We start from the raw sequence: 25,447 nt of genomic DNA on the forward strand, positions 1-25,447 counted from the left end.
CTAACCAGGGTTCACTCACCATTCCTTCTTTTCTTCAAGTATAGTTTAAGGCACTCCTGTTAGTGTTGCCGCACCTACACAATGGAATGACCTTCCCCTCTGTGCCTTGATGGGTCCTTTGAGTGTTTCAAATCCCATCTTAAGTAAGGCCTATTACTTCTCTTTGGCTTTTCCATGTTTCTGATGCATCTGTTTGCTTCCTCATCTCAGGCACGTTATCTGCGGCCCTTACCTTCCTTTTGTTGTAATCTTTGCCACCCCGTTATCTTCTTGTTTTTGTTTTTCCTCCCCCCTTAGTTTTGCTGCATTGTAAACCGCTTAGACTTCTTTTAGAAAATTTGTGGTATATCAAATTATTATATATCTTTTTTAATTGAATGAAGTCTTAAGATTTGGGAGAATTAACAAAATGCTTATATATAAGTAGCTGTCAACACCATACAGAGTCAAGTTAGCATAGAGTTTGTCCTATAAAGCCTAAGGCACTCCCACAAAGTAGGTAACAATACATAATAAACGTCAATATTTATTTATTTATAGCATTTATATCCCACATTTTCCCACCCATGGGCAGGCTCAATGTGGCTTACATCAGTCTGCAAAAACATACATCAATTCAGCAAACAATCAAAATCAATGAAGTAAAGAGCGAGTAACAGCAAAGGAGAGGAAAAGGAGAAAGAGTAATGGAGTTCAATATGTCGTAGCGACTGCAGCAGTTCAGAAGTTAGAGATGCTAGGCGGGTCTGTAGCGTAAGCTTTCCCAAGTAATAGGGTCTTTAGAGATGTTCTGAAGGCCAAATGATCTTGAATAGATTTTACAGATTTTGGTAATCTATTCCACGAGTGAGCGCTAACATAAGCAAAGGTGGATGCATCGGCGGTTTTATACTTGATGCCACAACAGGCTGGGTAGTGAAAATTCAAGTACGTGCGTGACGATCTGGAAGAGTTCCTAGGTGGTAAGCTGATAATGGCATCTGTATATGCCTGTTACCTGATTTAAATACAGTTGTCTCAACATCCCCTCCCTACCCAACTAAGCAAAGAAAAAAAAATTAATATATAAAGGGGGAAACCCCCTCCCCTCGCCTCCAGCCCTCAACATGAACAGTTAGAAGTAAAAGGGTGCCAAATAGCTTCCCATTTAGATATTGGTTTACAGCGTTGAGCCCAAAGCCTCTCCATTTCGCACATATACCATAGCTTATTAACCCACTTAACAATCAAAGGTACCTGTGAGGACTTCATGAAGTGGCCAAAGTAGCCCTGGCCGCCAACATAGTTTGACGAACCAGTAGAGATTGTAAAGTAGTCAGGCCAGGTGGTTTCTTAGAAAAAAACAAAAAACTCAGGAGACCACTTTATTGGCTTGGAGAGCCACCTCTGGAGTCTGTACTGCACAGACTTCCAGAAGGCTCAGACTTTATTACAAGTCCACCAGAGATGCCCCATGGTGCCCTCCTGCCCCCAGCCTCTCCAACACAATGAAGACACCTGTGGGAACATATGATGAAAGCATGCAGGAGTCAGGTACCATCTGTACAAGACTTTTAGTGCATTTTCTTTAAATGGTATATAGAGAGAAATCCTAGACAAAGCATATTCCATAAAGTTCCTATTACACCCCAGCTCCCAATGCCAATGCACTCGATACTCAACAGGGGCCCGAACCTGCTGATGCTGAAAAGAATACGAACAAGTGATCAAACTCCTCATCCCTTTAGAATCCTCACACAAGTCTTCTAAGAAAGAATCTTCTCGCAAAACATTTGCCTTAATCTCCCCAGCAGAAAGAAAGTGCTTCACTTGTGTATAAGCAAAAAATATCCTTAGGTGAAATTGCATAATTTTCGGTCAAGCTATGAAGCAGAATAAATGCACCCTCATCAAAAAATTGGCCCCAGGCCCACCGAGAACCAATTCGTAAAAGTCCCAGATTCAAGGCCTGTAGGGAAAAGTGGATTGTTAATTACTGGTGTAAACTTATCAATAGAAATCAAACAAAATAAAACATGGAAAAGAAAATAAGATGATACCTTTTTTTTATTGGACATAACTTAATACATTTCTTGATTAGCTTTCGAAGGTTGCCCTTCTTCGTCAGATCGGAAATAAGCAAATGTGCTAGCTGACAGTGTATATACATGAAAACATTCAAGCATTATTAGTAATGCTTGAATGTTTTCACTTATATACACTGTCAGCTAGCACATTTGCTTATTTCCGATCTGACGAAGAAGGGCAACCTTCGAAAGCTAATCAAGAAATGTATTAAGTTATGTCCAATAAAAAAAGGTATCATCTTATTTTCTTTTCCATGTTTTATTTTGTTTGATTTCTATTGATAACCTTAAGAGTGGACTAACACGGCTACCACACTCCTCTACTTATGGTGTAAACTTAGAAAGTATAAGTCCTGCTTAACAAATAAGCTGTAATTAAACTCTGGAATTCGTTGCCAGGGAATGTGGTAAAGGAGGTTAGCTTAGCGGAGTTTAAAAAAGGTTTGGACGGCTTCGTAAAGAAAGTCCATAGACCGTTATTAAATGGACTTGGGGAAAATCCACTATTTCTGGGATAAGCAGTATAAAATGTTTTGTACTTTTTTGGGATCTTGCCAGGTATTTGTGGTTTGGATTGGCCACTGTTGGAAACGGGATGCTGGGCTTGATGGACCTTTGGTCTTTCCCAGTATGGCAATACTTATGTAATAATGAAAAGTTGTCAAAATTGAGGGACAAATCTCCTTTCTCATCATTCTATACCTTTGAGGAAGCCATATCAAAGAACACAACTGACATGCTCCAACCAAATCCTGTTCCAAGCCAATCCACCTCTTATGAGGGCTTGCATGATACCACTCAATGGCCACCCATGCCTGAGCAGCTTTGTAGTACCAGTACACATTTGGAACACCTAACCCTCCCTCTTTTTGGTCCCTATATAACAACGTTCTAGAAAGTCGCGGCTTTTTATTAGACCAGATGAAACGAAGACGATTCTGGATACCTGAAAGAAAGGAGCGAGACAAACGTAGAGGAAGGACTTGGAAGAGATACATCAAGCGTGGCAGCACGTTCATTTTCAATGTAGCAATCCTTCCAAACCACGATAACTCAATGGGGCCCCAAGCCTCCAAATCTTTATATAAATCCTTCAAAAGGGGAGGATAGCTGAGAATAAATCAGAGAATTTGCTAGTAAGAATAATCCCCCAAATATTTAATGCCTCGGGTCACCCAGTGAAATGAAAAGGCTTTTTGTAAGGACGCTAAGATCGGGCCAGGAATACCCACTGCCATGGCCTCCGATTTAGACATATTAAGCTTAAAACCAGAGACAGAGGGAGTCACGTGATGCAGTTGGAGCAATAGCAACGCTTTTGTGCTGCTCCGCGGACCCTGCTTGCTCCCGGCGCCCTACGAACTGAACTGGCCTCAGAAATACCAACCTGGTCCCGTTGAAGTGTTGCGGAAGGTGTATGGACCCATTCCTCGTTCCCATGCCGCTTGGAAGCACGAGAAAGAGCTCGAAGAACGAAAAAGAAAAGCTCCCTGTAGCGAGCGGCGAATCCAAGATGGCGGCCGCATCGCCGCGAGGCGAAGCTGAATTTACCGCCCGACATCTCGCGCAATTAGTAGCGGCGGTGAGTACAGTGCTGGAACCCCGATTCCTTGCATTAGAGGGGAAGCTGGAGAAATTAGATGGCCGGTTGAGTGAGATCGCCAGCAGAACCACGGAGGTGGAAAAGAGAGTCTCTGAATTGGAAGAGACTTGGCAACAACATGAGCCTGAACTTTCCACCCTCAAGAAACACCTGGCTACCCAAGAGGAGAAGCTGGATGAACTGGAGAATAGAGCCAGACGGTGTAACCTTAGACTGGTGGGCCTGCCCGAAACAATTCCTGATAAAAATCTGGGCACACTGCTTGAAAGCTGGCTTTCTAAAGAATTTGCTATATCAGACAGCAGAGGCCCCCTATGCATTGAAAGAGCACACAGGCTGGGGAAACCATGCCAAAATGGATCAAAACCCAGAGTAGTAATTATGAAAGTTCACAACTATATCCATAAAGAAGAAATTCTACAGGGGTTCCGTCAGAAAAGAGATTCCCTAACCTACGCAGGGCGCCCAGATCCGCATATTTCAAGATTACTCAGCCAACGTACAAGAAAGAAGAAGAAAATTCCACTCGGTGTGTACAGCTTTGATTGAACAAAACACCAGATTTATGCTACTTTACCCTGCCACATTAAAAATCATGAAAAACGGGAAATGGATATCCTTTACATCAGAACACTCAGCACTGCAATATATTAACCAAGAACTGAAAAGTCAGGAAGCACCGGCTTGATCTGGTTTTGGACATATGGTGGTGAGCATAACTTGTGATTGATTGAACTGTCCTGACGGGATAAACAATAATGTAAAGATTTTATACATAGAGGTTATAACTTTATAAGTTTAATTATAACAAAGAGGGGCCTGGGGGTGAGCAGGGGACCGGCATGCTGTGTGTCTGCCTAGATGGGGTTATCCCTCTCGAGGCAATTTTGGGAACAAGGGGGGGAGGAAAGGGGGTTAGGTATAGGGAGGGAGGGGGATAGGAGAGGATGGGAGGGAGGTGATAGGAGTGGGGATAAGTAGCAAAGTAGAGGGGAGGTTCTTAATAATGTCTGTCCTCGCATATGGAGTGTTAGGGGTAACCCATGTTCTCCCACACACTAAATCACATACCCTCTGGGGGAGGCTGGGCTCCCGGAGGGCTACCCTGATGATATTTATAATAGTACCAACGAAACAAAGAAGAGATTAGTCGATCTGGAATTTAAAATACTATCATGGAATGTTTCAGGTATCGCATCACCTGTAAAACGATATAAAATCCTGACCCAGATAAAGCGGCAAGGTATAGATATTGCCTGCTTACAGGAAACAAAGTTGTCCGATATAGAACATGGGAAACTCTGTCAACAATGGGTGGGTGAAAGCCACTTCTCCTCTTCGGTTAACAGGAAGAGCGGGGTAGTAATACTCGTCCGAAAGGGATTACCTTGCACAACCAAATTAATCTACAGGGACACTGAGGGACGCATTGTACTTTTACAGATAAACTTCCAAGGGCAGAAGTGTTACATCTGTGCAATATATGCCCCTAACGCTTATAGCCCAAATTTTTTCCAGACCCTTAGCACTAGGACTGCAACATAATGATGCCCCCTGGATATGGTCGGGAGACTTCAATCAAGTACTAGACCCGAGTTTGGATAGATCCTCACCCACAGCTATCCCAGGGTCGGGTAGAGGGAAAGGGATACCGGTGCTCTGTAAACCTCCAATTAATTGACCCGTGGCGTGCCCTCCACCCTACCACAAAGGACTATACACACCAATCTAAAGTACATTCTTCCTGGTCTAGAATTGATTACATATTGATATCACAATCCTGGTTCTTTAAAGTCCAGAAAGCCACTATCGGCCCCATGGAAATATCAGACCATAACATGATTTGGGTGGAAATTAACGTAGGTGGGGGTGGTGGAGAGGGTAATAAATGGAGATTCCCTGCATATTTGTATCAGGATAAACAACTGCTAACTCATCTACAGGAAAAATGGCAATTATAAGAGGATACAAACCTGACATCATGTGACTCGCCTATAACATATTGGGAAGCTTCCAAGGCGGTTATGAGGGGAGAAGTGATAGCATTCCAGTGTGCTAGGAAAAAGCGCCTAGCGGCCGGGATACTACGTTCAGAGATAGTATACGTGAAGGCAAAGAGGAAATACTTGGGTAACCCAACAATAGCCAACAGAGACTCAATGTCAGCAGCCCTAGTAGCATTAAATTCCCTGATACATGAACAAGCAAAGAAACAATTAATAGCACAACGCCTAAATTTTCAGCGATTTGGGAATAAATCCGGGAAATTACTGGCAAGGGTAGCAAAGGCAACTACTGCACAGCGATTTATCCCAGTGATCGAAAACTCTAGGGGAGACAAACTTAATCAATTACAAGATATAGTAAATACATTCTATGAGCACTTTACGCAGATGTATACTCCCAGAAATAGGGTCCAAGGCCCCCTGACCAAAGATTACTTAGAAGATGCAAAAATGCCACAATTATCAGAGGAAGCCCGCCAAATATTGTCTGCGCCCCTACAAACACAAGAAGTATTTAAAGTAATAAAAGCCTTACAAATAGGATCAGCACCAGGATTGGACGGCTTCTCCAATGAGTATTATAAAATGTTGACATCACAACTGTGTGGAGCGTTGGCGGACTATTTAGATGCAGTAGTTGCTAGGGGATCCTTTTCGCCCAGAGAGAACGAAGCGTTGATTACCTTAATTCCTAAGCCGGGTAAACCTAAAGATCAAGTAGAATCTTATAGACCCATCACCCTTATTAATGTTGATGTCAAGATCCTGTCCCGAGTACTGGCAAATAGACTGATGTCCCACATGCCAATGTTGATCGGAGAACACCAGGTAGGGTTTGTTAAGGGCTGTCAGGCGGTTCAACAGGTACGGAAAGCCCTCTTAGCAGTGGCGTATGGGCAGGCTACGGGAGATCCTCTTCTATTAGTTAGCCTAGATGCAGCCAAAGCGTTTGATAAAGTTAACTGGGATTACATGTTTCAGGTACTTGAGCACACGGGCTTGGACGGCTGGTTTTTAGATGCCACAAAAACACTATACAAGAATACCACAGCACAAATACTAATAAATGGCACCAGATCTAAACCTTTTCGAGTAGAGCGCGGCACCAGGCAGGGATGCCCATTATCCCCCTCTACTGTTCCTCTTATATTTAGAACCACTCTTACGCACAATGCTACTAGACCCGGACATACAGGGAGTCACATTACACGGGAACTTAATAAAAACACTGGCTTTCGCTGACGATATGCTCCTTACCCTTACCCAACCGAAGACCTCAGTCCAACGCCTATTAGAAGTCATAGACGAATTTGGGTTCTACTCAGGATTGCAATTAAACTTACAAAAATCACTGGCCCTCCCAATACAGGAAACAGTGCAAACGGAGTGGGAGGGCCCTTTCCCCTTTCAATGGGCCGTGGGCACACTCAAGTACCTAGGGGTCTATCTACCGAGGGATTTAACAAATTTGTACAAAGAAAATATGGACCCCCCCTGAAGAAGCATACAGAAGAAGCTTTGCAGGGATGGCAGGGCCTACCTCTGTCTTTGAGGGGAAGAATCACCATGTATAACATGTTTATTTTTCCCAAATGGACATACATTTTCCAGATGATCCCTGCTATATTGGGATATAAAGAGGAGAGGTGGCTACACAAAGCCCTTACAACGTTTTTGTGGCAGGGAAAATGCGCACACATTGGATTAAACAAACTTATGAGACCTTGTCTAAAAGGGGGGCTGGGGCTACATGACCTAAAAGCTTATAACAATCGCCTGTAATTTGCGGCATTTATCAGACTGGTTTCGCTCGAGGGAGTTTTTCTCCTGCACTAGAGTGGAAACCTCACTGATGGCCCCAATGGGATTTGCCTACTGGCTCCATGCCCCACCAGAAGAACTCCCAACCCTGGGCCCATATAGATTTCTTTTGAACCCTTTGCAGAAAACATGGAAATGGCTGAGTAAGAAAAATAAATGGAACAGTGCAGTGTCCCCACTACTGCCCATTAAAGGTAACCTGGCATTCCCAGAGGGGGGGGGGGGGGGGGGGAAATCTGCTTTGTTTAGGAAATGGGAGATTTGTGGTATTAAATACTTATTTCAGGTGGTATCTGAAACAGGGACCATTAAAACATTCCAGCCCCTGTGCACAGAATTTGGACTTGGACAGAAAGACTATTTTCAATATATGTAGCTCAAACATTACATACGAACATTGCCTGCATCGGATCTCACTCAGCAAGTATGGGAATCCATAAGTGAGATGCTGGGCCTGGAAGCACAGTTAAAAGTACCGCTTAAGTACTTCCACCATCATCTCAGAGACTTACAGGGGACACTGGACTACACGCAAGTGTCACAACAATGGCATCAGGAGCTGCGGTGGAAACCGGACCCAGAACAGATCAAATTGTGCTTGATGGGTGTGTATCGGGTGACAGAGAATGTGACTTGGCAGGAAATGCACTACAAATTTATCATGAGGCTGTATATATCACCACACAGGGCTTATAAGGCGACCCTGAGAACAACAGACGACTGCCCAAAATGTGGAACTGTGGGAGCCTCTCTAGGGCATATGTTTTGGTATTGCACAAAAGCGATCCCCTTCTGGATAAAACTGGCAGCCAACGCCAGGACAGCTGTTTGATGTCTATAAGGTCCGTGGCAAGTCACCAGAGGGATTTAAAGCGTTCTTGAAAAGAGTAGTCTTGATGGGCAAACGTACCATACTACAATTGTGGCTACAATCAGAACCACCTGGAACACCGCAATGGCGAGGAGCCATGATGCAATGCTGTATGTTGGAAAAAAAAAAGTGGGAGACTTGGCCTCGAAGAACGGAGACCAGTTCTGTAAAATCTGGCTTCCGTTTTGGGACACTCTGACACCTGTTGCGAGAAGCAGGATATTGAACTGTTAACAGAACTGGTAGGGGGGTAGAGTTGAGGGTGGGGATGGAGAGTGGGGGGGATTTGGGGGAAGAGGGAAGAAAACTTATAAGCTTGATGACATCTCTTATGTATTGTTCGAATTATTTGTTGTATTGTGTTTAAGTGTTATCAATAAAATTGATATATATAAAAAAAAAAAAAAACACACTAAAAAAAACCAAACAAACAAACCAGAGACAGAGGAATATTCCGCTAAAAGCTGAATCAGATAAGGCAATGAAATTAATGGTTTAGTTAGAGCAATATATCGTCAGCGAACATTGCCAGCGTATATTACTGACCAGCAACCAGAAGCCCCGAGATATTAGGGTTACCACGAATAGCATTAGCAAGAGGCTCTATGACCAGTGCAAATAGCATAGGCAAAAGGGGACACCCCTGCCTAGTCCCCCTAGATAAAGGGAACATAGTTACCCCCATTAATACGCACACATGCTCTGGGAGAATTATAAAGAGCTTGAGTCCGGCCTCTAAAGCCCTGCTCAATCCCCAGCTTCTCCATAACACTGATCATAAAAGGCCAATGAACATGATCAAGAGCCTTCTCGGCATCCAATCCCAAAAGACATAATTAGGTCTTTGAATTGGTAGCTACATGCAACACATTGACCATATGACGCACATCTTCAGCTTGCCTTTGGGGAACAAACCCAACTTGGTCAGGATGAGCTAAGTCAGGAAGGACTTTAGTTAATTGATTTGCTAAAACCTTAGCTATAATTTTAACATCAGAGTTAAGAATGGAGATGGGAAGATATGAGGCACAGTCCACCTTGTCCTTACCCTGCTTTGGAATCACTACTATCCAAGCCTCCATCATAGATGGAGGAAGAGCCTCCCCTTCCTGAACACCATTAAGAATCTCAGCTAGGAGAGGAGCCAACTCTCCTCTAAACCCCTATAAAAATCATTCGGCAGACCATCCAGTCCAGGAGCCTTTCCTGTTGTCAAATCCTTAAACAATTTCATCTACCTCGATGACACCATCAAGTAAGGAGCTTCTCATATGACAGAGGGAAGGTTCTGTGAGGAAAGAAAGGCCTCAATAGCATCATGATGAATATTAGAATCTGCCGAGTATAGGGACTTACAAAAGGACTGAAAGCACTGACGGATCAAAGAAGACTGAGTCAACACCTTATTCTTACCATTTCCAATCCGCAGAATGGTACGGTCAAACCTCTGCTGCCTCAATCTAAGAGCTAAAGAGCGACCAGGCTTATTCTGAGTAAAGTACTGATGTAGCTGTTGCTGACCTCTTACAAACTGTAATTGTTCTGAGTATATATTGTCCAATCTAAGGCTTGGATTTGCCTCAAAATAGACACCGAGTGCGAGGACTTATGCCGGGCCTCCAAACAAGATAACTGTGACATACACATAGCCACCTCTTGTTGCCAGGCCCTGGCCTGGATACTAGCCTGTTTAAAAAAAAAAAAAAAAACAACAAGAACCCTTTTTACAGCCTTCAAAGCGTCCCAAACAATCCCCATAGGAGGACCGGAATCCAAGTTGATATCAAGATATTCCCTCAGAGTGTGATATGCAGCTAACAACTCCTTGTCCCTTAGCAAGGAGATATATAGAGTCCACCTAATATCCTTATCAGCCTCACAGAAAGATGAAACCAAGTTCGGGAATGATTTGAAATGGTAATAGATCCAATACCCGAAGTACTTCCGCCTGAGTCAGAGATACATCAAGGAGTAGATGGTCAATACGAGAATAAGAGTCATGTGAATGAGAATAAAAAAGAGTAATTTCTTACCCTAGGGTGATGTAGACGCCACACATCGCATACAGCTAAAGAGCGGGCTAGAGCAACCAAAGCCTTAGAATTTTTAACATCAATCCTCGAGACTGCACCTGACTTATCCATGACCGGATCAAACATTGCGTTAAAGTCACCCCCCAACACCAACTTACCAAACGGGTCAGCTTGCATCACTTTTCCAAGCCAAACATAAAATTCCCCCTGAGATTTATTAGGCGCATAGACAGCAACTAGAGAAAAATCTGAATTATTATTCAAAAGCACATGCAAAAGCAAAAAACGACCCCCAGGGTCACGCTTAACTTTCTGCACCTGAACCTGCAGGGAAGAGTGAAGCAAGATCGCAACCCCCCATTTCTTCGAGGCGCTAGCATCGGAAGCACAAAAAACATTAGGGTACTGATGATGGAACAGAAATTTTTTGTGTTCCCTCTTAAAGTGGGTCTCCTGCAAAAGTACCACGTGAGGAGTGTGTAACAGCAATTCCTTAAATAACTTTTGACGCTTTTGAGGGGAGTTGAGACCCTTGACATTATAAATCAAAAACTTAATATCAACACTCATTTATAGCACATCTACTATAATAAAACTCACCCTCAACGTTCTGAGGACACTGATGTCAGTGAAGCCAAGCCCTGACTTCCTTCAAAAAGGTTCGAAGGTTCGTGGTGGTGAAGCCACCAAAATCGCTCCGGGCCCCGCCCTCGAGGGCGGAGCAATGGCAGAACAACGAACGGGTTGGGAGGGAGGCAGGGAGGCGGAGGGGGGTGGGACATCACTCGCGTCAAACGTCATGACGTTGGGGGCGGAGCAATGTCAGAACAACGAAGGGGTTGGCCAGGGAGGGAGGGGGTGTTGGCGACGAAAACCTTGCTAGCGCCCGTTTCATTTGCTCTGAAACGGGCCTCTTTTACTAGTACCACATAATGTGAGGCCCAATCATAGCATAAGGCCACAGATCCACCCAACAGCTGAAAGGTGAAGAAAAGCAAGAGAAAAGAAAAGGGGGAGAAAATAACAACCCCTCCCCCCTCCCAACCATCACAAACCCCTAGATAAGGACCAACAATGCCCCCTTTACTAGGCAAACCAGAGAAAGAGACCTACCAACCCGAAACACCACCCAAGACCCAACTCTCCCACACATCCCTGCTGCCCCTAACACATACATCCCTCTTGAAACACCACACAAAAACAGCCATAACTCCCCTTCCTCCAACCCCTCACTAGTAAGACTAGAGCAAACTATATCTAAATATAGTGCATCCCATAGATTCAGCATAAGAATCCAGAAATAAACTCCCTCCCTAATACATAGTCACAGAAACCATCCGATATAATTCTGCAGTAAGATTAGGCATTCTCTTCAGATAGCTTTCGAGGGGCTCTTAGGTTTGTTGGAGACACGCTTCCACTGCTGGAGTTTGGCCCGAGTTGTAGGGGCAAGATCCACAGGCAGATGTTCATCAGCCGTCCCTTCATCGTGCAAAACCTTCCAAACTACAGATGTCTGATCCGATGCAGCCTCCCCCGCCACTGTGAAGCAGAGGGCAAAGGGAAAGGACCAACGGTATGGGATTTTATTTGCGATTAATATGTCCAAAGCTGGTTTCATCGCACGACATTTAGCCAAAGTCAGTTGGGACAGATCCTGGAACACCTTCACATGAGCCTCATTATAATCAACTAGTAAAAAAGGCCCGTTCTGACACAAATGATATGGGCGCTAGCAAGGTTTTCCTCGGAGTGTGTGAGAGTGAGTCTGGGTGAGTGTGTGTGCAAGTGCATATGTGAGACACAGTGTGAGAGAGAGTGTGTTTCACATAGATACAGTGTGTGTGAGAGAGAGAGAGAGAGTGTGTGTGAGACTGACTGAGTGTATGAGACCAAGAGAGTGTGTGAGTGACTGTGTGACACATAGAGAGTGAATGTGAGACATAGAGTGAGTGAGAGAGAGAGACATTGACTGTGAGAGAGTGAGAGAGTGTGTGTGACAGATACTGCCCCCCCCCCCCCCCCTCTCTGGTGTCTGAGCATTACTGTGCAGGATGCTGAGCTCTGGCTGTGCTTCAAGGAACTGACCAATCCTATTTAATAGAATGCACCTCCAACATTCTGAAGCTGAGAAACCTAGTGTGGTTGGTCACTTCTGCTTGTGACAAACCCGGAAGTAGGTGATGTTAATTCAGGAGATGGATACAGAGAGCAGCAATGCCTCAGCCATGCAGTCAGCTTCAGAATGTTGGAGGTGCGTTTTATTATATAGGATATGCGAGACCTGACGAGCCCGCTGCATCACTTGCTCTTTCATGGCATAGGAAGAGAATCAAGCTACAATATCCCATGGCTTATTGTCCGTTCTCTTCCCCAAGGCTCTATGCACTCTTTCAACCGCGATGTTCTCTGACCCAAGCAGCTTACCGCAGAGCAGCTTGACCACCGAGACTGCATCTTCTTTGTCCCCAACTTCAGGGACCCCACGAAAACCGAGGTTGTTCCTTCGCCCCCCCCCCCCCCGATTTTCCTTTGTCATCCACCTTATATTGCAGCTCATCCAAATATTCGAGGAGTTTTGAAATTCTAGAATCAGCCCCGCTCAGTTGTTCTGCCTGTTCGACACGAGCCTCTAAGTCCTCCACGCGCCCTCCCAGCTCGCGCAGGTCTACACACAGGACATCCATACGATCAACTATCTCCTCCTTAGAGGATTTAATCTCCTCTCGAATCGCCTTTAGGCATTTGGCTAGATCTTTTGAAATGCCCCGCTTAGCAGAAGCGCTTCCTATCTCAGCGGTAGACATAGCAGAGTCCGAGTCAGAATGGGAGGCGCGAGCCGAGGAGAGGACATGGCGGCTCACGGCCTTACCGGCTTGCCACGCTCACTCTCCTTCTGGAGCGAGGACATAATTCCCAGCCGAGCAAAAGTGACCACAATAGAGTCCGACGCTTTTCTGTAATACCAGGTAACAATTCAGGGACGGGTCTAAGCTCTTTTTCGCTAATTGAAAGCAGGAACGTGATGGAGCTCCGGACTCAGACAGCCATCAGAGTTCGTGACGTCACTTCCTCTCAGATATTATTTTTATTATTTATTTGGATTTTGCTCACACCTTTTTCAATAGTAGCTCAAGGTGAGTTACGTTCAGGTACACTGGGTATTTCCCTGTCCCTGGAGGACTCGCAATCTAATTTTTGTATCTGAGGCAATGGAGGGTTAAGTGAGTTGCCCAAGATCACAAGGAGCAAATTGAACTTACTAGAATGCAATTTATATTCCCAAGCTGTACAAAACAAAAAAAACTGCCAATATTGATTATACTCAATATTATTTGAGTTAAATTATATTTCCTGGAACTCTAATATAAAAAAAAAATACTGACCCCTGACTCTGCATTGTCAGTGTTAAATGCAAGCATATATTCCGCATCCACAGAAGCCTTCTTCATGCAACGAGTGCAGAGCTGAACTACAGCATTTCCCCATAGAATTCACCATACAAAATAAAATCTGATTCTGGTTTCATCTCAGTATCAGCAATGTAACCCCTCTCCAGCAGACATATTGGCCCCAATATTCAGCTGGCGGCAGTCAGTGTTTTGCTGACCGCTATCGGCTTTATTCTTGCATATTCAATGCCAAGCCATGTCTGTGCAATATTCAGGCATACGCGGCTTGATAAAACATAGCTTGTGTGATATTCAGCACTTAACTGGTTAGGATGAACCACATTAAGATAGTACTGTTTGATGCGATTATCTTAGCCACTTAAATGCTTTATCTCCCTTACAAAAATATTCAAATTGTGATCACCTCCGAACATCACAAGCTTAAAGCAGGTGGGTTTTCGTTTGCTGGAGAGCCTGCTTTCAAATAGGGCCAGACACTTTATGAAATAACAGAAACCCCTGCAAAACGACACTGAAAACTTACAGTGGTGGAAATAAGTATTTGATCCCTTGCTGATTTTGTAAGTTTGCCCACTGACAAAGACATGAGCAGCCCATAATTGAAGGGTAGGTTATTGGTAACAGTGAGAGATAGCACATCACAAATTAAATCCGGAAAATCACATTGTGGAAAGTATATGAATTTATTTGCATTCTGCAGAGGGAAATAAGTATTTAATCCCTCTGGCAAACAAGACCTAATACTTGGTGGCAAAACCCTTGTTGGCAAGCACAGCGGTCAGACGTCTTCTGTAGTTGATGATGAGGTTTGCACACATGTCAGGAGGAATTTTGGTCCACTCCTCTTTGCAGATCATCTCTAAATCATTAAGAGTTCTGGGCTGTCGCTTGGCAACTCGCAGCTTCAGCTCCCTCCATAAGTTTTCAATGGGTTTAAGGTCTGGTGACTGGCTAGGCCACTCCATGACCCTAATGTGCTTCTTCCTGAGCCACTCCTTTGTTGCCTTGGCTGTATGTTTTGGGTCATTGTCGTGCTGGAAGACCCAGCCACGACCCATTTTTAAGGCCCTGGCGGAGGGAAGGAGGTTGTCACTCAGAATTGTACGGTACATGGCCCCATCCATTCTCCCATTGATGCGGTGAAGTAGTCCTGTGCCCTTAGCAGAGAAACACCCCCAAAACATAACATTTCCACCTCCATGCTTGACAGTGGGGACGGTGTTCTTTGGGTCATAGGCAGCATTTCTCTTCCTCCAAACACGGCGAGTTGAGTTCATGCCAAAGAGCTCAATTTTTGTCTCATCTGACCACAGCACCTTCTCCCAATCACTCTCGGCATCATCCAGGTGTTCACTGGCAAACTTCAGACGGGCCGTCACATGTGCCTTCCGGAGCAGGGGGACCTTGCGGGCACTGCAGGATTGCAATCCGTTATGTCGTAATGTGTTACCAATGGTTTTCGTGGTGACAGTGGTCCCAGCTGCCTTGAGATCATTGACAAGTTCCCCCCTTGTAGTTGTAGGCTGATTTCTAACCTTCCTCATGATCAAGGATACCCCACGAGGTGAGATTTTGCGTGGAGCCCCAGATCTTTGTCGATTGACAGTCATTTTGTACTTCTTCCATTTTCTTACTATGGCACCAACAGTTGTCTCCTTCTCGCCCAGCGTCTTACTGATGGTTTTGTAGCCCATTCCAGCCTTGTGCAGGTGTATGATCTTGTCCCTGACATCCTTAGACAGCTCCTTGCTCTTGGCCATTTTGTAGAGGTTAGAGTCTGACTGATTCACTGAGTCTGTGGACAGGTGTCTTTCATACAGGTGACCATTGCCGACAGCTGTCTGTCATGCAGGTAACGAGTTGATTTGGAGCATCTACCTGGTCTGTAGGGGCCAGATCTCTTACTGGTTGGTGGGGGATCAAATACTTATTTCCCTCTGCAGAATGCAAATAAATTCATATACTTTCCACAATGTGATTTTCCGGATTTAATTTGTGATGTGCTATCTCTCACTGTTACCAATAACCTACCCTTCAATTATGGGCTGCTCATGTCTTTGTCAGTGGGCAAACTTACAAAATCAGCAAGGGATCAAATACTTATTTCCACCACTGTATATAGAAAACTTAACGCACAACAACCCTAACCCGCCTATGAAAGACAGCATTATATTCCACTGGACCCTAGAGCACCAGTATACCTGCTACTGGAAAACTGGAAACAAGCTGGGCTGTTACACACTCCTACACAGATACTACACGCTAGCAGAATCCATCACCTCAGTCACACATGCAAAACATGGACAGACCCTCATGTGATACAACATAGGGAACCACAAAACACATGCACACAAACTGAAATAGAGATCTCCTCAAGAAGGCCAGACTATAAGGAGTGCAAATACTGGTAAAAGAGAAACAAATATATTTTCTCCTGAACTCTGCAAAATACAAAAATAGAAAAATGTACACTCCACAAAGCAAGGCACATCTTAGTCCTTAAAAAGCATTAAATTAAAAATATTTTTTTCTTTTTTACCTTTTTGTTGTCTGAGCATTCAGTTTTTCTAATTGCTGGTTCCAGTCTCTTTTCCACTTTACATGTGTCAGTCTTCTTCTAAATTCTTTTCCAGGTTGGCTTTTCTATTTCTCCTCACTCCTCTTTTCTTCTTTTTGTTCTCTATATATGGTTGGCACTAATCTTTCATTTTATGTTTTTTTTTTTTTTTCCCCTGCTTTTCTCTCACTCTTTAGTCCTTAGTATCTGTCTACCTACTGGCTTTTTCCATCTCCCTCATTCCCTGTGCAGCTCTCCCTTACCTAGTCTCCTAAATCCCTCCCCCAGCTTTCACCCACTTCGTCAGTCCCCCATTCCCATCTTCTATACTCACCCTCTTAGCCCTCATCACCCTATCAGTCCCAGATCCATCCCTAAAGTTCCTTCTTTCCTCTGACCAAATACCCCATGCCCAATAGCATCTTTCACCATCTTTTAAACTTCATTGCCACCCAAACTCAACTCCCTTCAGAGACCCGTCCCCTTCCTCCCATACCCTTTCAGTGCCTCTTATCCTTTCTCCAGTCTTCCAGGTCATTTACATTATAACTCAACCTTTCCCTGCATCATCCTCTCTTCTCATATTCCTCATTTCTCACCTTCATTTATTTTCCCAACCTATCAATATACCCCCACTTATATTTAAAACTGCTAAGTATTCACTATACCCTCAAAATTCCCACTCCTTGTCAGACCTGTGAGTTCTTATACTAAGTAGAGCACTGCCGAGCCCTGTACTCGGACCAGGTTCTGCTTGGCGGCCAGACAACCCCGGGTTTCACCGTTCCCCAGAGGTTTAGTCCCTAGGTGCGGGCGGCCTGCAGGGCTTATGAGATGGAGCAGGAAGCGGGGTGATGGCCAGACAGGCAGCAGGCAACAGAGTGATCAGGTACAGGCAGAGTCAGTAGGCAGGCAGCAGGTCAAAAGAATGATCCAGGTACAGGCAGAGTCAGTAGGCAGGCAGCAGGTCAGAAGGGTGATCCAGGTACAGACAGTAACGAAGAACAAAGTAGAGGAGAAGCACACTACTGAGCAAGTAACACCTACCAAAGCAGAAGCCGAACCAAGGAGTCTAGGGAGAGCTCAGCTGAGAAATTTCTGGAGTCTGACATCAGCAGGGAGAAGGGGCACAGCCATAGGACAAGAGCAGGGGAAGGAGGAACCAGAAGACCAACAGGAGAGAAGCAAGGGAAGCCAGGCAGAGGAAAAGCAGACCCAGATGGGTGGAAGCAAAGCAATCAAGGAGCCTGGAAGCCAGGCAGAGAGAGAGCAGAGCCAGGTGCATGGAAGCAAAGAAATCAAGGAGCCTGCAGCCAAGGCTGTGCCAGTCAAGTGTGCGTGTCAACGGGACCCTACGCAGCCCGAGGACGCAGCTTGCGTTGAGGTAGGGGACATGACACTTCTCCTATCCATAATTCCCAGTTCTGTTTCAATTCACCCACACCTCCACCCACACTCTCTAGCTCCATCCATCTTCTGCTTCATTCCCCCCTCCCCTCCACCCAAACGTCCTAGTACCATCCATCTTCTGCTCTGTTCCCTTCCCCTCTAGCCAGTTCTATCCTTCTCCTGCTCCTCCCCCCCCCCCCCCCCCCCAGATTGTTCCCGGAACCTGCAGGGCTGCAGGAAGGGGGCTGGAAGGAGATGCCATACCACTCGGCAATGTGGGAGGTGGCAAGCTGTTTGGGGAGGGGGGGGGATGCCCCCTCACTCCCACCAAATTACACCTATGCCTTTACTTTATAACTTTTATCAGCATGACTTTAGTTTTGTAAGTGAAATAAAGATGCATTAAATTATGCTTGTTTTTCTTTGGCACTTCTAAAATATACCAGAACTTATAAACAATCTTTTATTTTATTAACAATAAATATATCAGTCACTCTTACACAATTACATATATTCACCATTACATATATTATATAACATGGTTTCACTTGAATAGCCTTACGTTACTGCCATCCATATATTTATACACAACAATGTGTGGTTATCAGTGATTCTCTCAAAACCAGTACATCAAGTCATGAAAACAAATTTAATCTGATGCCAAGTACTCAATCATTACTTCCATAATATATGTGGGTTCTAAACGAAACCCACGTGATCTATTGTTCATTGTTCCATTAAAGCATCGATTAAAACAAATGTATGTAGGGTTGGACTGTGCTGCCAACCACAGTGATGTTATTTGTTGAGAGTAAATATCGCTGAAAATGTCCAAAACCCACACAAAATGGAGGCTAGGAGCGTGTATCCAAGTTTGAAAACATCTCTCTATGCCAGTTTGAGGAACTGGCATAGAGAGATGTTTTCAAACTTGGATACACGCTCCTAGCCTCCATTTTGTGTGGGTTTTGGACATTTTCAGCGATATTTACTCTCAACAAATAACATCACTGTGGTTGGCAGCACAGTCCAACCCTACATACATTTGTTTTAATCGATGCTTTAATGGAACAATGAACAATAGATCACGTGGGTTTCGTTTAGAACCCACATATATTATGGAAGTAATGATTGAGTACTTGGCATCAGATTAAATTTGTTTTCATGACTTGATGTACTGGTTTTGAGAGAATCACTGATAACCACACATTGTTGTGTATAAATATATGGATGGCAGTAACGTAAGGCTATTCAAGTGAAACCATGTTATATAATATATGTAATGGTGAATATATGTAATTGTGTATGAGTGACTGATATATTTATTGTTAATAAAATAAAAGATTGTTTATAAGTTCTGGAGTCTTTAGTGGAGATACATATAATAACTGACTCCGGTTTTTTAACAAAGAACCCTATAGAATATTGGTTGTTTACTTCTAAAATATACACAGAGTGGAGGCAATATGGGTATATTCACTGGGCTGAGAATTGCTCTCCACTCAGTGGCTGAAAGCAGGGTCAGCCCAAAGGTATCTAATGCCCTAGGTGAGTCTTCAGCTACATCTCTCCCCCCAATCCATAATCCAGCACATCTCCTTCCCTGAGCCCCCCATCCCATGTCCCCAACAGCTGTCCTTCTCTCCCTCTCTGCCCCCTATCCAGCATCTCTTCTTCCTTTCCTCTCCCTCCCACCTTATCCAGTATCTACTTTACTCCCTTTCTCTGCAGTGTCCAGGCAGTTCATTAATAACGAAATTTACATAACTTTTCATATGACATAGGCTTCATGTGAAAGTTTACTTTGGTGAAATTTCTTTGTACTTTAGTACATAGAGCTCATTTGTGGGGAATTCTTGAGCTCGAAGCATGAACATTCTTTCTGATTCAGTGTTCTAAGGCAGTGATTCCCAAACCTGTCCTGGGGGAACCCCAGTCAGTTAGGCTTTGAGGATAATCACAATGAATATGCATGAGATAGATTTGCATACCAAGGAGGCAGTGTATGTAAGTAGAACATGTGGATATCCTGAAAACCTGACTGGCAGGGGTTCCCCCAGGACAGATTTGGAAATCACTGCTCTAAATCCTCAATAACACCTTATCAAAATAGGAAGGAATCTGTACTGAGTTTGTTTCTGGGAGTATCTATTTACTGTTGGTTGTAATATCTAAGTTCACCTTCTCTTTTTGTGAAAGGACTGATAAATCTTTAACCCGTATGCCTGAAATACTTCGACCTGATGAGTTAGCTAAGTGTTCTGTTTTTGTTCCTATATGAGAATTTTTTTTTTTCTATCCACTAGGAAAGGTATGAGACAAATAAACAAAGAGACCTCTGGACCCCCAAGCAGATATAGTACCTGTGGTAAGTGTAAAGATTTTTAGCTAATGTTGAATTCTTCAACATTTATAGTACACAGTGGCTACTTATTTTAGAATCCTTATTCATGATTTACAAATGTATATCATCTTTCACGGAGGACAACCAGTCACCATGAATGGGTGATACACCATCCCTGGGACGGATGCTACTCCAGTGTTCAGAACTTTTCCTGAAGCATTTGGCAGGCCCCACAGCACATGCTTGCCTGCCTGCCCAACTTGAACAGGATGTTCTGTTTTCTTTCTGTGGTGTTGTTCTGATGCATTTTCCCACTGTTTATTCTTACCTTCCTGCTTTGCGATTTAGTGTGAGTAGCACAGGACTGTTTACCTTTTCTATTTTAATTTTATTCCTTTAATTCTTTTACTGTTTTGCAGCTCTTTTAAGTTGCTTTTCTTGTTGCGGCTCACAGCCTACTTGGGCTTGGGCACAGTAAAAAAAAAACAACCCTGTATTTTTATTTTGTTCAGGACTGAGTCATTTTATTTCATTTTGGAAGTTTTTCTGATGTCATAGAAACCTTCCAGCGGTTTCAAAAAATGTTCAAGGTGTGGTAGGACCATGTATGACTGACACTTGCAACTGGTGCCTATCATGCCACAGTCCTGACCATTTACCCCCTCAATGTTAGCTCTGTTCTCAAAATTCATAATCACACTGATAACAAAATTCAAAAGCCTGATTTGCTAAGGTCAGAAAATCCTACTACTACAATTTGACATTTCGAGCATTTTCGACATAGTCATCAGTATTATGTTAACATAGTAACATAGTAGATGATGGCAGAAAAAGACCTGCACGGTCCATCCAGTCTGCCCAACAAGATAACTCATATGTGCTACTTTTTGTGTATACCTTACCTTGATTTGTATCTGTCTTTTTCAGGGCACAGACAGTATAAGTCTGCCCAGCACTAGCCCCGCCTCCCAACCACCAGCCCCTTGATTTGTATCTGTCATTTTCAGGGCACAGACAGTATAAGTCTGCCCAGCACTAACCCCGCCTCCCAACCACCAGCCCGGCCTCTGCCATCCAATCTCCGCTGAGCTCCTGAGGATCCCTTCTTTCCGAACAGGATTCCTTTATGTTTATCCCACGCGTTTGAATTCCGTTACCGTTTTCATCTCCACCATATGGGAATCACGGAACAGTGGCAGTTGATGTCCAACCAACTATCAACCTCCTGGAACCCTGAATGTGTAGTACCATGAGCCTCCCCAATATCACCTGTACTATTCAACATCATGTTGGCTCCACTTGGAAAGAAACTGGACAACATGGGGCTTAACCCATTTATATACGTGGATGATGTGACTATTATTATTATTATTTACACTTGTATGCCACATTTTTCCACCTATTTGCAGGCTCAGTGTGACTTACTAAAACCTGTAATGGCTTCACCATTTCAGAGAACAGAAATACATTTGGTGGTACAGAGATATAATAATAAGTTAGCAGTTGATCTACTCAAGCAATTATAGAAAGAAAACGGTCAAAGTGAGGGAGGGGTGTTGATGAGTTGTAGTTAGTTATGGATTCTCGTGTTAAGCCTTGGTGAATAGATAGGTTTTCAACGATTTGCGAAAGTTTTTCTTAATTGTTTTCACGTGGTTTGGAAGAGCGTTCCACATCTGCGTGCTCTTGTAGGAAAAGCTGGACGCATGTGGTTTGTATTTTAATCGTTTGCAGCTGGGGAAATGTAGATTAAGGTAAGTACGGGCAGATCTTTTGGCATTTCTGGGTGGAAGGTCCACGAGGTCAAGCATGTAGGACGGGGAGTCTCCGTGAATGATTTTATGAACAATCGTTCAGATTTTGAACGTGATCTGTTCTTTAAGTGGGAGCCAGTGTAATTTCTCTCTTAGGGGTTTTGCACTTTCATATTTTGTCCTTCCAAATATAAGTCTGGCTGCGGTATTTTGGGCAGTTTGGGGTTTCTTAATAATCTGTTCTTTACAGCCAGCGTAAAGTGCATTACAGTAGTCCAGGTGACTTAGTACCATTGATTGTACCAGGTTTCAAAAAATGGCCCTTGGGTAAAAATGTTGGACTGGAACATTTTCTTAGTTGTATTCTTTACATGGTTTTCAAGTGTGAGATTTCGATCAATGGTAACTCCAAGAATTTTCAGAGTGTTAGAGACGTTAAGGGAGGTTATGGTGGAGAATGTACTTGTGTTGTGTTGTGAGGTAAATATAAGGCATTGTGTGTTTTCTGCGTTTTAGCTGAAAAGCGTCCGCCCAGGAGTGCGTGATCTGGAAGCTTTGGTTAATCTCGTTGGTGATTTCTGTTAGATCACGTTTGAACGGGATGTATAGCATGACATCATCTGCATATATGTATGGATTGAGGTTTGATTGTTCAGGAGTTTGGCTAGAGGTATCATCATTAGATTAAAGAGGGGGGGGGGGGGGGGGGTCCTTGGGAACTCCCCATTTAGGTGTCGCTGATGTCGCTGCTTTAGTTGTTACTTGGTATGATCTTGTTGTCAGGAATCTTCTAAACCAGTTAAGCACGTTTCCTCCAATTCCAAAGTATTCCAGATGTGTAGTAGTATTACATGGTTAACCATGTCGAAGGCACTGGACATGTCAAATTGCATAAGTATGTTGTTGCCGATTGCAATTGTTTGTTTAAATTTATTCATTAAAGTTACTAATACTGTTTCGGTGCTGTAGTTCGATCTAAATCCTGATTGAGATTCATGCAGGATTGAGTGTTTGTTTAGGTGGTTAGTGAGCTGTTTTCGTCACTGCGCCATCCATAAGTTTGGTTATCAGCGGGATGGATGCTACAGGGCGATAGTTGGTCAGGTCACTTGTGGATTTCTTTGCGTCTTCAGGTAGAGGCGTGAGTAGGATATTTCCTTTTATCTTTAGGGAAGAGACCATTTGTAGCATGTAATTCATGTGTTTCGTGAAGTCTGTTTTGAATTGTTGAGGGGCAGATTTAAGATTGCTAGGGCAGATGTCTAGTTTGCATTGTGATTTGGCGTAATTTTTTAGCTGTCGATCGATAGGATGTCGAAGTTAGTCCAAGTTCGGTCCTGCTGGATACTCCCCAGGTGATGGGTCTAAGCATTCAAGGAGGTTTGCATAATCACTTGTGTTGATGGGTATTGTGAGTCGTAACTTAATTTTTCTTTGAAGTAGTTCACTAGATTGTCTGCTGACGGAGTGTCTGTGTTGTTAGAAGTGACCGGGGTGGTGTTCAGTAATGAGAGTTTGTGTGTCTTTGTAGCCTGGTCCGATTTTATTTTTATAATAAGATCTCTTAGTTTGTCTAATGGTGTATTGTATTTTCTTTGTAGTTGCTTCCAGTCGTTAAATGCAGAGTCGTCTCTTCTTTTTTTTTTTTTTTTCTTATTCCAGGCACGTTCTATTCTTCTGACTTGTGTTTTTAATTCTTTAAGTTCTTCATTAAACCATGGTATTGAATTTATGTGAGGTTCTGGTTTGAAGTGGTGCTATGTGGTCTAGTATATTTCTGCATCTGTTTTCCCAGTTATGAAGGCATTGGATTGACTCTGTTGATGCTGTCCATTCATTGTTATAGAGTTGTTGCCAGAATGTTTGTGGGTATATTTTGCCTCTTGTGGTATAGGTTTAGTTCTTGTTTTTGTTGAGAATTTTTCGTTCGCCAGTGAAGGGATATACATTTTAATAACAATATCACATAATATCGGACAAGATAAAAGAAGGGCTAGACATCATGGAAAACTAGGCCAAACATTTCAAACTGAAACTAAATAGAGAGAGAACCAAATTCTTGATACTATTGAAACAACACAATACTTCTTCCTACCAAAATTTCACAATTGACCAAACAACATACCCGATAGAATCTCAATTAAAAATACTGGGAATTATTGTTGATCAACATCTATCGCTTGAAAACCATGTTTCCTTGTCATCAAGCAGATGAAGCCATTACGTATGGGTTGTGTCCATCAACCAGCAGGGGGAGATAGAGAGCACTCAACTTTTCACAGTGCCTCATGGCCAGCCAGCTCCACTGCCTCTTCAGTATTCTCTATCTCCCCAAGCAGGGTGGCGGCAGCTTTCTTCGAGCTCCATCAAAAATCTGCCTGGGGTGGCTCCTGGCTTGCCAGTTGTTAGCCGGGGTGTTGGAGGCTATAGCAGCTTCACTTTGAAGGCACATAGATTAGCCCTTTCCCTGCCTTACCCATGCTGTGGATGTGGACATATTAGCTTGCTTTTCCCTGTCCTTTCCCACTCAGTGGATGCAGGCACATTGGTTCGCCTTTTCCTGCCTTTCCCACTCATCTGCGCCTCCGGAGTTCTTATTACCTCTGCTTTCCTCACAGCGGTTAAAAAAAAAAAAAAAAAAGGGAACAGAGGTTTTCCTTGATTCTTCTATGGGACCGGAGCTGTGATACTCGGTCCGGTGAGGTAAGAGTGTTTTCTAACTCCTTCGGGGTGGGCCCGCAATCGGGGCGTTTTTGGCACGAAACCGCCATTTTGAATTTTCCTGCCGTTTTCGGCGATGGCTGCAGAGAATGTAAAGCGCTGTTCCCGGTGTGGCAAGCGCAAATCAGCAGCGGGGCTCTGTAAATCGTGCTGTACAGGTGTAAGAGCCGGCCTGAGCATGGCGAGCGATGATTCTTCCCGCTCAGAGCTGCAGTGGACGCCATTTGAATTCTCCGCATGGCGCGGCCTCCGTAGAGACGGAGAGCCCTGAGCCCGGGGGGGGGGGGGGAACTTCGACATTGAGGCTATTCAGGAAGCGGCTAGCCCCAGACGGGATCTGGGTGCCCAGGGCGAGTTTTTCTCCCCTGATTTTGTGTTGTTATTGCATAAAGCATACATGCTGAAAACAGCTCTCCCTCAAGGGTCATCTGAGGCTCCTTCTATTGTCCCCCCGGTGGATTCTGGCCTGGGACTGCTCGCTGAGGCTATTTTCCGTGATAATTGGCATAAAGAAAAGCGTAGAAGGGCTAATTTCCCTTCAGATTCGGAGAGTTCTGGCAGGCCTTCGTGGTCTGAGGAGCCAGAGTCAGGTGCAGAATTACCACAGGATCTGGATGATCCCTCCGCGGTGAGGATTTTCCACCGTGATGAGCTGCCAGCGCTTATTTCAGATGCCCTACAGGTCCTTTCTATTGAAGAGCCTGACAGTGGCACGGCCTCCTCTGTGAATCCTAGGATGGCTAGTACCAAAAAGCCTGTTCGAGCCTTTCCTTTGCATGACTCCATCTCAGTGGGCTGACCCCGAGGGACCTTTGAAAGTTTCCAGGACTATGGGGCAATTATACCCTCTGCGTGAGGAGCATTTGGCT

The 25,447-nt window shown here is 44.0% G+C and overlaps 1 protein-coding gene across 2 annotated transcripts in view; it reads left to right on the forward strand.

Moving 5' to 3' along the window:
* The window catches only part of C1H7orf57 (chromosome 1 C7orf57 homolog), a 498,985-nt gene that overhangs the window by 56,709 nt on the left and 416,829 nt on the right, over window positions 1-25,447 (forward strand). For both annotated transcript variants that reach the window (XM_030209461.1, XM_030209468.1), the window contains exon 2: window positions 20,066-20,127. In XM_030209461.1, coding sequence (XP_030065321.1) covers window positions 20,073-20,127 — 55 coding nt within the window. In that variant the 5' untranslated portion in view covers window positions 20,066-20,072. The remainder of the gene's footprint in view (window positions 1-20,065; window positions 20,128-25,447) is intronic.

This window comes from Microcaecilia unicolor, chromosome 1 (assembly GCF_901765095.1).
Source record: "Microcaecilia unicolor chromosome 1, aMicUni1.1, whole genome shotgun sequence".
Classification (NCBI taxonomy): domain Eukaryota; kingdom Metazoa; phylum Chordata; class Amphibia; order Gymnophiona; family Siphonopidae; genus Microcaecilia; species Microcaecilia unicolor.